Raw genomic sequence first — 14,638 nt, 5'->3', positions numbered from 1 at the left:
GCAGCTAAGGAAAACAAATCTACAAGCAAACCAAAACCCATCTCTCTCTCAAAAAGAAACAAAACAGTTTTGGTGGTGGCGTAGGTCTCCCTTTCGTTTCGTGTTTCGTTTTTCCTTTCTCCTTTCTCCCCTTTTCCCTTTCTTCTTTCTCCTCTCCTCTCCTCTCCTCTCCTCTCCTCTCCTCTCCTCTCCTCTCCTCTCCTCTCCTCTCCTCTCCTCTCCTCTCCTCTCCTCTCCTCTCCTCTCCTCTCCTCTCCTCTCCTCTCCTCTCCTCTCCTCTCCTCTCCTCTCCTCTCCTCTCCTCTCCTCTCCTCTCCTCTCCTCTCCTCTCCTCTCCTCTCCTCTCCTCTCCTCTCCTCTCCTCTCCTCTCCTCTCCTCTCCTCTCCTCTCCTCACATTCCCATGATGTAGAGGTGAAAAAGCAAAGGCAATGTGTAAATATATATCTTTTTAACTGTCACTGTAAATACCCAACTGTACTCAAGGCCATTAATGGAAAAAAAAAAACAACATTGAAATAATCAGCACCAGGCCAAGCCCACCCACTCAATGATTCACATTTCAGAGCATCTGCAAGTAATCCATTGTCAGTCAAAAGTAACAAGTGATTGCTGTGCAGTTGTGACCCTCGGTTGCCAAACTGATGCTAACCTGTGAATGGACATGACCACTGTTATTTTTCATGTTGGTTTCCATTTTGGTTTGGATTCATCTGTTTTTTGTTGGTTGGTTGGTTGGTTGTTTTTTTCCTAGTCGAGTACATCTTAGCCTGTCTCTGTCTTTCAGCACGTGAATTTCTGCAGTGTTTCTCTTTTGAGTCTTAGGATGGAGCTAACCTTCTTTGGGTTAATCAAACCAGCTGATTCAGGAAGAACTCCAGAAAATTAAGTTTATGGCTGGATTTAGTCAGATGTTCCCAGTGGACTCAAAGAAACTGCTGAGGCAATGTGAACCTGCCCAGCTACCATCAGTCAGTGCGGGGACTCCAGGCAAGGGACACAAGAACTTTTGCCTTACCAGGGAGCCTTCTGAGAATGCTTTATGTTTTAGCTAAGCTGTGAATTTTCTAAAAGGGCCATGCATTAGAGATATATCTATATTTTTTTGCATTGACTGATTGATTGATAGATTGATTGATTGATTGATTAGAGTCTTTGAATAATAAAAAATAACCGTCCCTTCCCTCCTGCTTTAAGAACAAAAGCCAAGTCCAGGATGGCTTTTCCCTCCAGATAACCTTCAGCCTTCTGCATCCGTGTCCAAACGAGGCAAACTTCTGTACCCACACTTCTGGGGTAGTGCTGTCACACAGATTGTGGTGCCTTTGCAACCAGGTTAACTTCTGTGTGTTGACTCTTCCCTGCCAGAGCAAGAGGCAGAGGAAGGACTTGGCATGATCACCTTGGAAGGTTAAAGTCATCTGCATTTTGGTGAGCAATTAAACTGAACAATAAGATGGTATGGAAGGAAAAGATAAAGCCTTTGGATGACTTCCCACACCTGGCAGTTTTCTCTTTCTTTGGATATTCTGCTTGTTTAACCACCAGTGGTCTTACTGCTTTTCTTTGAGAGAAACTAAAATGTTCTTTCAACCTCTGCCTTGTAGTTAAAGCCACGACTGGTACATATATACTTCAAACAAATGATGATGTCAGTTCTTAAAAGTCTTTATTCAGAGCATAGAGACTTGGAGAACCATCCTACTACTCACTTCAGTTTGGATTTATGAACCAATATGTATATATAAAAATTTATATATATGTCCGTGTATGTGTATGCGTATACTAAAAAAAAACCCAACATTTTAAATGTAATGTTTTGACATTTTGAACTGAAACTAAATGTAAGCAGGAAATTCAAAATTCAGGCTTGTCCTTCGGTTTTAGTTGACATTATCATGAACTAAAAAAAAAAAAAAAGATATGAAAGATTACAAACTTTAGTGCCAGTTGAATGTGAGCTTTTAATTTCCCTGAGTTTTGATAATTTAAATTTAAAAAAAAAAAAAAAGTTATTTTAAGCATAGATGTTTTTTTTAAAATTATACTAATTTCTTTTTTTTTTAAGAAGAAAAAATGGTGAAAGAATTGTTAATTATAATAATGCTCATATAGTGCTTTATGGGACATAATCTTCTCTCAGTTGTAGCAGTGTAAATGAATGTAAAAATAATTAGGCAGAAATGCTGAGGTTTACTTCATATTTGTACAGGATCATGATCTTATGAGATGCTTACACCCCTTTCAGGTGAAACCCACCCTTGCACAGAGGACCAGCAAAAAGGGTTAACCCACTTCCACAACACTCCAGTGTCTTAAGTGGGAGTTAAGTGATCCAGACACTTTTTTTTTTTTTCAAGTCTTCTGGTTTGCTTTTCAGGGAGCAGAATTTATCCCTCTCTACCCAACTCTCCACAGAGTCACTAAAGTATTTTTAACTGATAGACTGGAGCCTCCTCTCTCATGACATGCTGCTAAAAAGCTGGAGAGTTTCCCAAGAAATCATGCACTTTGCAGTCTAGAAAGATATGGGAGATGGGGAAAAGTCAGAGCTATCAGGTAAATGCATCCTTGGACATTTTAAAAATGAGACTGTCTGCTGTTAGCTGAGCAGATAACAGTTAGGTTTGGTTTTTATGTAGGATGGGTTTCCATATTGACAATACTGTAAGTCTGTTATTTAAAAAAGATTTAATTAGAAAGTATATTTTGCATGAACAGCTGGTAGCCAGTATTCAAGCTCTAATAAATATTTTCCAGCTGGATATTTTTTGCCATGTTTCAGCCCAGAAGGAGTTAGATTTTTTTTTTTTTTTTTAAATTTTTGTTGTTGTTTTTGAGGCTTTTTCTGAGCTTACCATTGGATCCTGTTGTTTTCCTGGCTGTCCTGCCATGCTCTGCAGCTTGAGTTGGTGGATCTCAGTCCAGTGCCTCGTGGGCAAATGTCCACACCACCAAAACCACCCTCCAATCATGCAGACTGCAGACCAGGTCCTTGGCTAAATTCAAACCAGTACATGTTCCTATAACTAGAACAAAACCTCTTTACCTTGGCTTGGGATTCGGTTTCAACATATTATTATTATTTTAAAGGTTTCAGCAAGTGAGGCTTGGGATTTGGTTTCAACACATTATTATTACTGTTATTTTTTAATTTTTTCAGCAAGTGAGGCCAAGGACTGATAGTCATGAAAATCTGGACTTGCTCCTTAAATCCTAGAGCTAAACCCTGGGAGCAAGGCAAGCTGGAAGGCATAGAGAGGACATTCCTGCAGTTGCAGTCCTTGTGTTTCTTGTTCAGTAGGCAAACTGAAGTCTTCAGTACCTTTCACCAGCACTGAATTTACTAAAAAAAATGATATCTCATGACATATTTAATATACAATATATTATACAAGCAACCCCCTTCTATTACAATTTTTTTGTTTTTTTACTGGAGGTGTTGGTGCACTTGCAAATGTGGCTTTCCTCAGTCACTCCAACTTTCTCAGTGTTACTGGAAAGATCCAATTTCAGGTGTATATAGTTATCCAAACCAGATTCTGGTGCCATTGCACAAATCATATCTCAAGAAATCTGTTTGTTGAATGTAAGCTGAAGATGCTGGACATGCATGGCCACCACTAGAAGTGGCTGTCATTTCTCTGTTTCTTTCAGGATGGAAGAAGCCAACAGGTGGTTTGCTTCTAAGCATGTGTAAATATCAATTGAGTGTAACAGTGCTTTGTTTGATTTTTCACTGTGAAATATATTTTGGAGCTAAAAAACAAAGGCAATGTTATTAAAAAAAAAAAAAAAAAAAAAAAAAAAAAAAAGAAGAAAAAACATGAAAGCAAGTGTGCAGTGCTCCTTGAGCCATTTTTTTCTACCATGTCCATAATGTATTTCTTGTCTAATTTTCTTACTTTGCTTTTGTAAACGTACAAACTGTTTCTGTGCTGCAACTTTTTGTGCTATTTCCTGTATTTAACCATTGTCTGATTATTGACTTTTTGATGTAGAGTACTGGGATGACAGGACAAGTAACATCCCAAAATGGAAACTACAAACCTATATTTTAAAGGAAAAGTCCTGTTTCATTGCTGCATGGTGACCTCAGCTCCTTCTGCCTTCACCTCCATTTTGTATAACTGAGCCAGATAATGAAACTTAAATGCTTAGGTTTTGTTTCATTGAGGAAAATTACCCAAAATCCTGTCTCATTTAAGTATATATATTTGAAAACTAGATGTTAAAATGGGCTGGCAGGAGGAAGGAGAGAGATGAAGCCAGGTGAGCCCAGAGTGAAATGCAAAAAAAGTGCAGTTTCAAAGTTAAATTCAGACCCTGTATTTGGTGTCTTGCTCCCCCTTTCTCACCTACTGTCCAGCATGGCACTTAAAGAACTTGTGTCTTGCAACTACAAAATTAAATAAGACCAAAATTGAGCAGGAACTGCCTGTGATGATAATTTGAGATTACATTTGTAAAGACGACTCTGCCTGGACTCTTAAGTGTCAATAGCAAGTGGGAGATTCCCAGAAGGGGATGCAGAGCTGCAGAGCAATCTGTAGAATCATGGAATCAATAGTCCAGGTTGGAAAACACCTCCAACAATCATCTGGTCCAATATGTGATGAGAAAGGGAGTCTAGAGGAGATTACCTGCACCTTGGCTTGCCATAGCTTGAAAACCTCCATTGATAGGGACTCTACTGCATTTCTGAGTTATTGTTCTCACTGTGAAAAATTCTTGTCTTATATCGAGATGAAACCTCTCCTGGTGCAACTTGTACGTGTTCCACTTGTTTCCTTCATGTGGGTTCCTTCTAAAGAGACAGCTTCCATCCTTTTTTGTAACCATTCTTAGTATTGTAATACTGTGATGTGGTCCCACCCAATCTTTCTCTTCTCCAGGAAGAGAAGTCCTAACTCCCTCTTATCAAAGGAAGACCTAACTCCCTCAGTCTTTCCTTATCAAGCAGGTTGTTCTATCCCTTTCATCATCCTCATGGTCCTCCTTTTGACCCTCTCTAGTCTGGCTGTTTCTTTGTTAACTTGTGGGGACCAGACCTGAAGCTAATATTTGTTAGACTCCTGCTCAGAACCTTTACCTGGGAGAATCTGATTCTCTTCTCAGCAGTGATGAAAGGATTAATTTGCCTTGTCCATGTCACTTTGCAAAAATTGCTGCTTTTCAAAATGTTTTCATAACAATGATGGATGTAATTCTACTTCTGCATACTATGATAGCTTCTATGCTTACATATGAAGGATTAGGTAGGACCTCTGGTTAGCAAAAAGGTTCAAGATTTTTTTTTTTCATAAATACAATGGACAAATCAGCAACAAAAATATGCAAAGACAAAATTATCTATATGAATATGTATTTAGCAGTGTTAGAGCTGTTTGTCTCTGATCCTCAGGTGTTCCAGAGCAGCACAGTGCCATTTAGAACACTTAATCTAAAACTCTATAATTGCCATTATTTTGACAGCATATTATTCCCACTCTGAAACTGATCAAATGCCCTTTTAAAATTCAGTAGGCTTTTATTTTTCTCACCTACTCCCACCAGAATGTTATTGTGAAACTTGACTCTTCTGGCAATTAGAAATATTCTTCTGAATTCCAGATTAACATAAATCCTGGTGTGCTTGTGCTCCTTGTCATACTAATCTTGCCTCCAGTCCCTTTCTACCTTCCTGAAAATTGAACAGCTTTATTTCAGAGAAAGCCAGCAGTTTATCTTGGATCATGCAGCTGAAAGATAAAACTAAAAATAATCATGCACCCTAAGCTGCATTTATTTCAGCTCTAATCTCCATTTGGGCAGCAAAAACAATACAAAGAAGCAAATGCAGATATATGCAAATCCACTGAGAAAATCAGGAAAGTTTACTGGAAGCAGCATACCAAGCACCCTGGGGAGGGGTCGGGTGTGTATGGGGGGAAGTAACAATAAAAAAATAAGAGAAAGTTGTGTCTGCCCCATCCCTGGAAGTGTTCTAGTGGATGGATCTTGAGCAACCTGGGCTGGTGGGAGGTGTCCCTGCCCATGCAGGGGGGTTGGAACTAAATGATTTTTAAGGTCCCTTCCAACCCAAACCATTCCATGATTCTGTTAAAGATTTCCAGTTCTTGAAAGGGTCTTAAGTGAGATTTGGGTTTTGGGTACCTTTCATTTGGTCAGATTTGAAGGCAGGAATTATCCCAAGCTTCTCCTTTTCTGGTTTCAGTTCTAATCTTGCAAATGAAGCTTTATTGCTGCTGTTTCCAGTCAAAGCATTAGGATACTCCTTCAGTCAACATACTGCAGGGAATCAGTATTCAAATGGACAACACAATATGGATTGTGTCAGCTTGGGAGGTTTTGGGGCTGATGTCTGACACTGCCACAAAATCCCTACTAAATCTGGCCCATGAAGCATGGAGACATCTAACTTCACTTTATCTTTCCAGCCCAGCCCTGACAGGAATTAAATAACAAAATTTCAGAGAGCCACAATAATATATCCACAGTGACTTTTGTAGATAGTGGGAAAACCAAACCAAAACAAGCAAACAAACAAAAACAAACAAACAAAAATAATTATTCGTTTCATTGGCTGTGTTATCTGACTTTTTTTGCCAACAGTGTTTCAGAAAGCATTGCTTGTGGCATAGGTTTCAACCATTCTAAAGTCTATGGAGATTTTAAAGCCCAGAGACAACTTCTGGAGTATCTGTGGAAGATGCTTCTTCATTCTTTGTATATAGCAAGATATGAATGTAAGGCTCCTAAAGAACTTTCTGTCTTAACTGCAATTATGTGAAAACAGATTGAAAAGTACAGCTCCAAACAGCTGAAGATGGGTTACTACAAGCTGGTTTTCCAGGACAAACTAAAGAGCTGTCTTTTTTTCCACCTTTCTTTATACAGCATCACCCTCAATGTCCCCCATCCAACATTCACTTTGAAAAATAATGACAGAGAGGAGATGGTGAGGAAAGTGTGACCACTGCTAGCCAGCTATAATCATGAGGAGTATCCATATCCCAATATTACAGGAGGGCCAGGATGAAAGAGCACTGTAGCCAGGTCTCTTTCCAGCCTTTTCACAGTGAGTGATGGGTTTGAGAAGATAGAGGTAGAAGAGATGCTGCACACTGAATGAAGAGTGGTTTCCACTTTCAGTGGAGGTGCTTAAAGTCTTCACCAAATTAAGCTTTTTTTCCATGCCTTGAACAGATGATTCCATGATACAAAGACTTTCTTTTTCATTCTGTGGTTTTCTCCTATGGGCAAGACTTCCAGAGAAATGTAGGATGCTTGAAGTCATCTACTGCCTGACACTGCAGAGCAATTGCTGTAGTGTTACCAGAGCTGTTCTAGCATGGAAAGTCTTAAAGAAGGGTAAGAAGGCAGAAGAACAGATAGAGTAGGATATATGGGACATTATGACCTCTGTGTGGATATCAAGAAAACTGAGACAAACTCCCTGGATGGGATTCAGCTCCAAACTCAGAGAGCAAGGCTTTGATGTCTCTGTGAAGGGCAGAGTCTTCTTTTGGACTCTGGAGTTTACAGCCATAGAAACGTACATAATGCAAAGGCACAAGCTAATACCTGGTTTTAAGTGATTATTTTTCTTTCTTAGAGAGTCATATATTGAGGGCTACATTAAATGTATGTCCCTTTCAACATCTGTCACCTTCAGCAGGAAGCACTCTGGCTCATCTGGAAAATCCTGGAAAAGTCCCTGTGTCACTAAGCAGGCAGCTTGGGAGATTCCTAAATCACTTAAATTTAGGCATAAATAATGAAGATACCTTTTCTTTGATCTAGTTTGTCTAAGTTCCCTCAGTAGTCACAAGAGACAAATCAGCCATGTCAGAATGTAAGCATCAAATATATTTTTGCCATCTACAGGATTCCTATTTTTCAAGTATCTGTCTCTTTCCACCAGGAGGTTTAGCTGAGCAGATCAGCACAGATGTTGACACTGTGGAAGTCTTCATGTAGATTAATTTTACCCTTGCAGCTTTGCCCAATCACAATTTTTCTGTTTCACACACGCTGAGAAATAATGGTCCTAAAAAGCTTGAGGGTGGCTTCTGTTGGGTATTCCCAACCAGATTTGAAGGAGGTGAATATCTGATAAAGCTTTGGTAGCTTTCACCAAGAGTAATTTTCAGGAAGTTGTGTTCTTTCTGTCTGATTGTGTCAATATAACCAACATTTCTGTCTCCAGAAACAAACCATGGTGTGGAAAGTGCAGTGAAAAAGAAGTTGGGATGTTACCCTCTGCTTTTAGCTGTCAGGTAAATGCAAGCAGTTCAGAATTTCATTCAAGACTAATGTTAGGAAGATCTGGAGTAAGCACTAGTAGTTAATGATGTTCTGATGTTAAACTCTGTGCATCTCTATACTAAAGAGCTAAATTCAGCTAAATACACATTGTACTTTGTGTATGAAGACACACCAGCAGAGCTTGACCAATATTTTGAACCTCCAAGTCCTTCATCTTCTTAGAATTAAAATTGCAATTTCCCATTGGATTTCTTTTGGGGAATTAATCCGTGTAAAGAATTACTGTGTGATATGACACTGTGTGCTATGACACTCTTCAGTGTCTGCAATGACTTAGGCTTCATGATATGCCTTTCCCAATGGACTTTGTGCTTGCAGAGAAGTCTCCAGAGGCCTTTGTGTACTGGTATAATCTATGAAAACAAATATTTGGTGTGTTCATTCTCTTTCCCTTCTTCTTGTCAATTTAGTGGCAATGTTACATGTTATAGCTCTGAGAAGTACCAAGTTACTGGATGGAAAGCTGTATTTTGGCTGCTAACTGTGTCAAGGTACAAACTGTTTGGTTCTGACCTTTTTTGGTCAAAATTGGTCTAATTGATGATGGGATTTGGGGTTATTCAGCTTTGTTGTGAGGTGGAACCAGATATGAATTGCTGCTTTCTAACCTTTTTTGTGTTTGGAGAACTTGTTTTTAACATGTAAAACTGCTGTGGATGACACAATAAATGTATTATCGTTTTGTAGAAGTCTGTTCTGATAAAAAATTACACCAAAGACAATTTTTTTTTTTCTGTGAAGTTACAGGGTAGCCTGTTATTTCCTAAAGCAGCAGGATGGATTTTTTGGGGCTAATGAGTTAGCTACCTACCCTCCTTATGGATAGGACTCCCTGGATTCTGATGGGCAGAGTCTGTCCTGGACCAACCAGGCATGAAGCCTTGGCTGTTAGTGAACTATGAATATTTGTTATTTAATAGAAATATATAGATTTTGTGTGTGTGTATATATATATATATATATATTGAAACTGGGGTTCAAAATGCATCAGGATGCAGCCAGAGACATCTGATCCTGATGGATAGGGGGTGGATACAAGGGACATAGCATGGGCAGCTGAGCCAGTTGCAGCCCCGGTGAGGAAGCAGAAAAAAACCCAAAAAAAACATGAGTCAAGAAAAGAAAAAAACCAAATTCATAGTGACAAGACAGGTCCAAAGTAGGTCTAAGACAGATCCAAGGCCAGGATAGCATTTCAGCCTATGGATCTGTCCCAGATCAGTGCAGTCTTAGGTGGGGAGGGCTGATGCAAAGCTGGAGATCAGAATTCTGCAGCATTGCTGAGACAAGATCTAGGCTGAAATGAAGTCTTGGGCCCATGGGCAGGCTGGGAGTTGAGGGCAACAGGAGAGATATATGGATTTTCATTATTGCTATATTTCAAACCATTCTAAATACCCTTTGGAAATCTTTTTACATGGATTTACTATGTGGTCTGAGAAGTCTCAGCCCCTTTTTTGGGTGCTGGATGATGTGGCACATGACAAGTCTCCTCTTCCCTCCACTTGCAGAAGGGTTGCATCACTCACTGTTTTACTAAACAATTAGATTAGCAAAAGTGGTACAAGGAATATTTTTTTAAAACCCTTATTTCTAAAGGTTATAACTAGTTTAAAGAACTTTTTCTTTTAGGTTCATTTTATAGTTAGGAGGCAGAGAAAGAAAAAGCACCTCCAAAAGTAGTTCAACCCACTCTAAAAGTCTCATGGTAACTATACACAATTTTAAAGAAATGATAATGCATCATAACCCCTTTGCTTCAAGAACAAGACAGTTGGAAAATCCCATGTACTAAGTCTGTCAGCACACCAAGGAGAACACTGCCTCAAATCCAGCTCTAGTTTCTGAAATTGAAAATTTCTCACTCTCACATTAAAAACCTTTAATACATTATTAGTATTAGTATTATTATCATCATTAGTAGTAGTGATTATTATTATTAGTAGTAGTGATTATTATTATTATTATTTCTCTAGGTTAATTTATTTGAAAGCACTTTTTAACTGGATATCACCAAAACTTGCAGGTTAGGTCTCTAACTTTGCCAAAGGACAATTACTGGCAAATTCTGTCTAGAGGAACAGAGCCATCAAACTGCATCAGGCACTTTCTGTAACCTAGCCCATCATTTATTCAAGCAGTAACCTCTGACTTTTCAAACAAGTTGTAGCTGTGTCTGCATTTCATGCTTTATTCACTCATCCATTGCTGGGCTTGGCTCCTTTAAAGTCTGTTATTAATCTTGGGTGTCAACACAATCAATTTTTTCCACTCAACATGACTTGAGATTGACTTTCCTGGAGAGGAGTCACTTTTGCACAGCTGTTTAGGAGATGAAAAGCAAGTCATAAATCGCTTGTGATTAGAGATTCACAGAATGGTTTGAGTTGGAAGGGACCTTAAAGATCATTTAGCTCCAACCCTTCCTGCATGGGCAGGGACACCTCCCACTAGACCAAGATGCTCAAAGCTCCATCCAGCCTGGCCCTGAACACTTCCAGGGATGGGGAATGTGATTGCAAGCACACAGGTAGTCTGAATGCAAAGAAATCAAGTTATGACCCTCCTTAAATAATGCAAGCAGCTGGTGTGATCTTTAAGCTGTGTGATGTCTTGCCTAACCTCCAGCTGCTCTTTCAGCAAAGTCCAAGTGTCCAAAATACTGAATCCTAGCTCCAGGACAGTGCAGACATTTTGGATACCCCAAGATGTCTCAAATGGCATTTGGTGGATATGTTTATCCAACTTCAGATCAATATCCATATATCTTGACAGCTGTACAGTGGCCAGATGTAGGTGTTTACTTTAGGGAGAGCTGAGGAGCTCATGGATTTCCCTTACTATACTACTAATGCTTCCACTGGTTTAGGCATTGAAATCATATATAGGTTGTAACATAAGGATGCTTAAATTTAACTATCATAACCTGTGAGCTGAACACCACATTTGCATTACAAAAAGGTATTTCTTATCAGAGCATTTAATTTTTCTTGAAGATCATTCTCTGGCATGCAGTGCACTCTTAAGATGATTAATTATTTCTTTCCTTGGTTAGAGATGCACTGAAATCTTCCATAGTTTTCAGGCCTGGTGTTTTGGTGTTTTGTTTTTTGTTTTTTTGGTTTTTGGGTTTGTTTTTTTTTCTATAACTTCTACCATCCCTCTGCTGTGCTCTACAAGTCTCTCTCTGGGTTGATGAGGAAGCTCAGCATTGGCAAAGCAGGTAAAGCTGCCTGCTGGGAGGATTTCTTCTAATCTGGAGTCCACACAATCAAGTTTTCTGAAGCTTACTGGCACTGTAAGAGTTAAAAATTGGTGAGACTTATCAGTTGCATTAACAACTCATCTTTGCTGCAACACCAAGAAAACCAGCTGAAAAACATGGTTTTATTCTTACCAGGTTGTTATCTACTTTGTAAAAGGATTTTTTAAAATACTTGAAGAGTGAGAAAAACTCCAGGGCATTATAGGAAGAGAAAGCAGCTTTTCCTACCTGATATAATTTAATGATGTGTTGCAGATATCCTTGGGTGATCACTGAAATCTCACTTGGGAGAGGGCAGAGCTCAGGTTGTGATCGGGGGCCAATGCCAGGATCATCATGCCCAGCACTCACCAGGAGATGGCAGTGCCTGCACACAGACCACGTAGCACTTCTAAACACTGTGAAATCCTCTTCTGCTGCCTTTGCAGAACTGCTGAGAAGCAATAGATACATCCCTGAAGTCTTCCTTACTCCTACATGCACCATCCATCACATCCTCAGAGGTGCCATCAAGAAGGGAGCTTGGAATTTAGTGCCTTGGAAAGGGAGTGGGGCATTAATTCATGTTCCAGGATCATGTAATGTAGAACTTTTCTTGGACAAACTGCTCAAAATTATACATATTTATTGGCTTTAAAACTGCATTCGTAGTAAACACAATTATAAGACTGTTTTTTCTTTTTCTATAAAGTCTCAAATGAAATATCCAAATTGAAGTAATTAAAATTTATAACCTCACAGCATCTGCAATTATCACTTTTGTTTTAGAGACATCTCATACAAATGTGTTCACATCACTATGATAGGCAACAAACTTAAACAACACAGGAGCAAAGGTTGCTTTTACACAGAAAACTGAAAAGGTGGTCAGATAGACAAAAGAACACCCCATAGAGGACATCTGATTCCTTGAGACAAATGGGTTATAAAATAACCCCCTCCATTTATAAAAATCTGGATGTATCTCTGCTCTGATACTGAGACTAGAGATGGAACATGTAAAATCAACAAGGTTTCCACAAAGTCAAATGTCATCTAGCCTAAAACATTAACCAGGAGTAGAGGAAAATGAGGGCCTGGAGCACCACTTTTTGAAGTTAAATTGATGCTGCTGTTCACAGAAAGCCAATGAAGGTTCTCCTGGGAATGATCTTATCTTAAAAGGAACTATAGCTATGTCTGACATGTCATGTGTGCCTTTTAGGTAGGGTCTAACCTGGTTTTGAAGGCCACCCAAAGCAGTGATAATCTTCTGTGTTGATAATTCTGACTGCAGGAACATCTTTGAGTGATCATGAGCAGAAAAATGTTGGGCAGGGCTGAGATAATCACAGCAACTTGAGCAGATTAATCCTCCAAGGAAGGTCCCAAAAAAAGGACAAAACCATAGTTTAATGGTGTGTTTCATCAACCAGCCTTCAATGTTATGGTGGTTCAGCTACACCAGGACCTGGGCACTAAGACTAAGTCTGTAAATTATTCTGAGCTCAAGGTACAATCTGTAAGGTTTGATCTATGATTCTTCACACACATAATCTGCCTAATATTCAGCTACTCCCTCTTTTCCCACAGACACAAAACATTTTGGGGTTTTCTGGACTAATTTAATCTATTCAACAGAGATGGAATTAAAAAAACACAAGCAGACAATGTATGTGGTCTCTTATTTTTTGTGCTGGCTCTTAAGACACCTTGGGATTCCTTTTAAAGGAGGTTGCTGCTCCATAGGTAGGTGCTCAACAAGTTTCTGGGTGTAATTCCCATTAAGGTGGCTCAAGTTGTCTCAAAACAACAAGCAAAACATCACTAATCATGATGGCAAATCTTTGCTACCACATAACTGTTCTGTTTCCACTGAAGATTAGCAATAATGCTCTTGAAAACTGACCTTTTTGGGAAACCCAGACAGATGTGACAAGCATGCTGGGCCTGGGAGGAATTAATTTAGTTCCTTTTTTGGGGATGCTAGCTCAAGATCTGGCTTTTCACAAGAAAACAAGTGGATTTGATATGTTTAAGATGAGAAACAAGGGTTGTGGGACTGATCTGTACCAGGTGAGAAAAGCAGCTCATATTCAGAACAAGAAATTTGCAGAAGGTTCTTGACACTATGGAAAACCATAAAAGATCCAAACTGGCCATTTCTTAGGTACTGTGTTACCATGTCATCCTGCTGGAAATGTTCAGACAGAAGTCACACCATTCTGGTACACAGAAGTTTTCCTTTTTGGACTAACTTTTTCAAGCAGTGATAACTGAGTGACATAGTTGACTGGACTGTTTTCTCTGGACAGAGTCCCATGTTTGTGTGTGAAGTTCAGGTATTCCTGATACTGCCATTTGCACAGTTGTTTCTTCAGTTCACTTTGAACCTAGAGAAAAGGAATTTAAAAACAAAGAAGCAGAAAATGAAGGCTTAATGGGTATTGAAGGTAAAATATGCCACAAAGTCCAGATGCACAAAGGCACTCAAATCAATCAGGATAATCAGGATTAAGCCTTAACACATTTTTAGAATGGATACTATGGCCCTATTCACTTTTAGAAGTAAACACCTTTAGTTTCCCAAATTCAGAGGATGATGGGGAAGTTTTTGACAAGTTTCTTTGCTTATTCCTGTAGTTCTGCTTCCCCCTTTTTGTATAGTTTCTATTTTTCCTGATACTGATTCTTCTGCACCTTTGCCACGTGCAATCAGGGTCCTTCTCCAGGCTTTCCATTTATGAAGACTGAAATCCCTCTTCAAGATCCATTACTGACCCTGAAAGATACTGGAGCAACTGGAATATGTATTGCATTTGAGGGAGGTCTTGGGAATCCTCAAAGTTGTTGGCAAAAATAGTTTTTTTATTGTCAGACACCAAACTAACAGGTAGGTTGAACAACCCTGGAGGGACAAGGCCAGTTACTGACACTACTGGGGACAGGGTGAGGGGACAGAGGGACAGTAGGGTCTGTTGCCCTACAGAAAGCAGCTCATACTCAAAGTTGTGTTAAAGGGACAGCAAGGAGGTGCAGGAAACACCCAGCCCTTTCTACTGTC

The 14,638-nt window shown here is 39.4% G+C and overlaps 1 protein-coding gene across 1 annotated transcript in view; it reads right to left on the bottom strand.

Moving 5' to 3' along the window:
* Nucleotides 1–13,708: 13,708 nt before the first annotated feature.
* The window catches only part of LOC103536108 (vasoactive intestinal polypeptide receptor 1), a 30,118-nt gene continuing 29,188 nt past the window's right edge, over nucleotides 13,709–14,638 (bottom strand). Inside the window, exon 13 of the mRNA XM_030445790.1 lies at nucleotides 13,709–13,967. Within this exon, the coding sequence (XP_030301650.1) occupies nucleotides 13,779–13,967 (189 nt within the window). The 3' untranslated portion in view covers nucleotides 13,709–13,778. The remainder of the gene's footprint in view (nucleotides 13,968–14,638) is intronic.

Source organism: Calypte anna, chromosome 2, assembly GCF_003957555.1.
Source record: "Calypte anna isolate BGI_N300 chromosome 2, bCalAnn1_v1.p, whole genome shotgun sequence".
Classification (NCBI taxonomy): Eukaryota; Metazoa; Chordata; class Aves; order Apodiformes; family Trochilidae; genus Calypte; species Calypte anna.
Note: the sequence above shows the minus strand (reverse complement) of the source record. Positions and strands in the feature narration are given on the sequence as shown.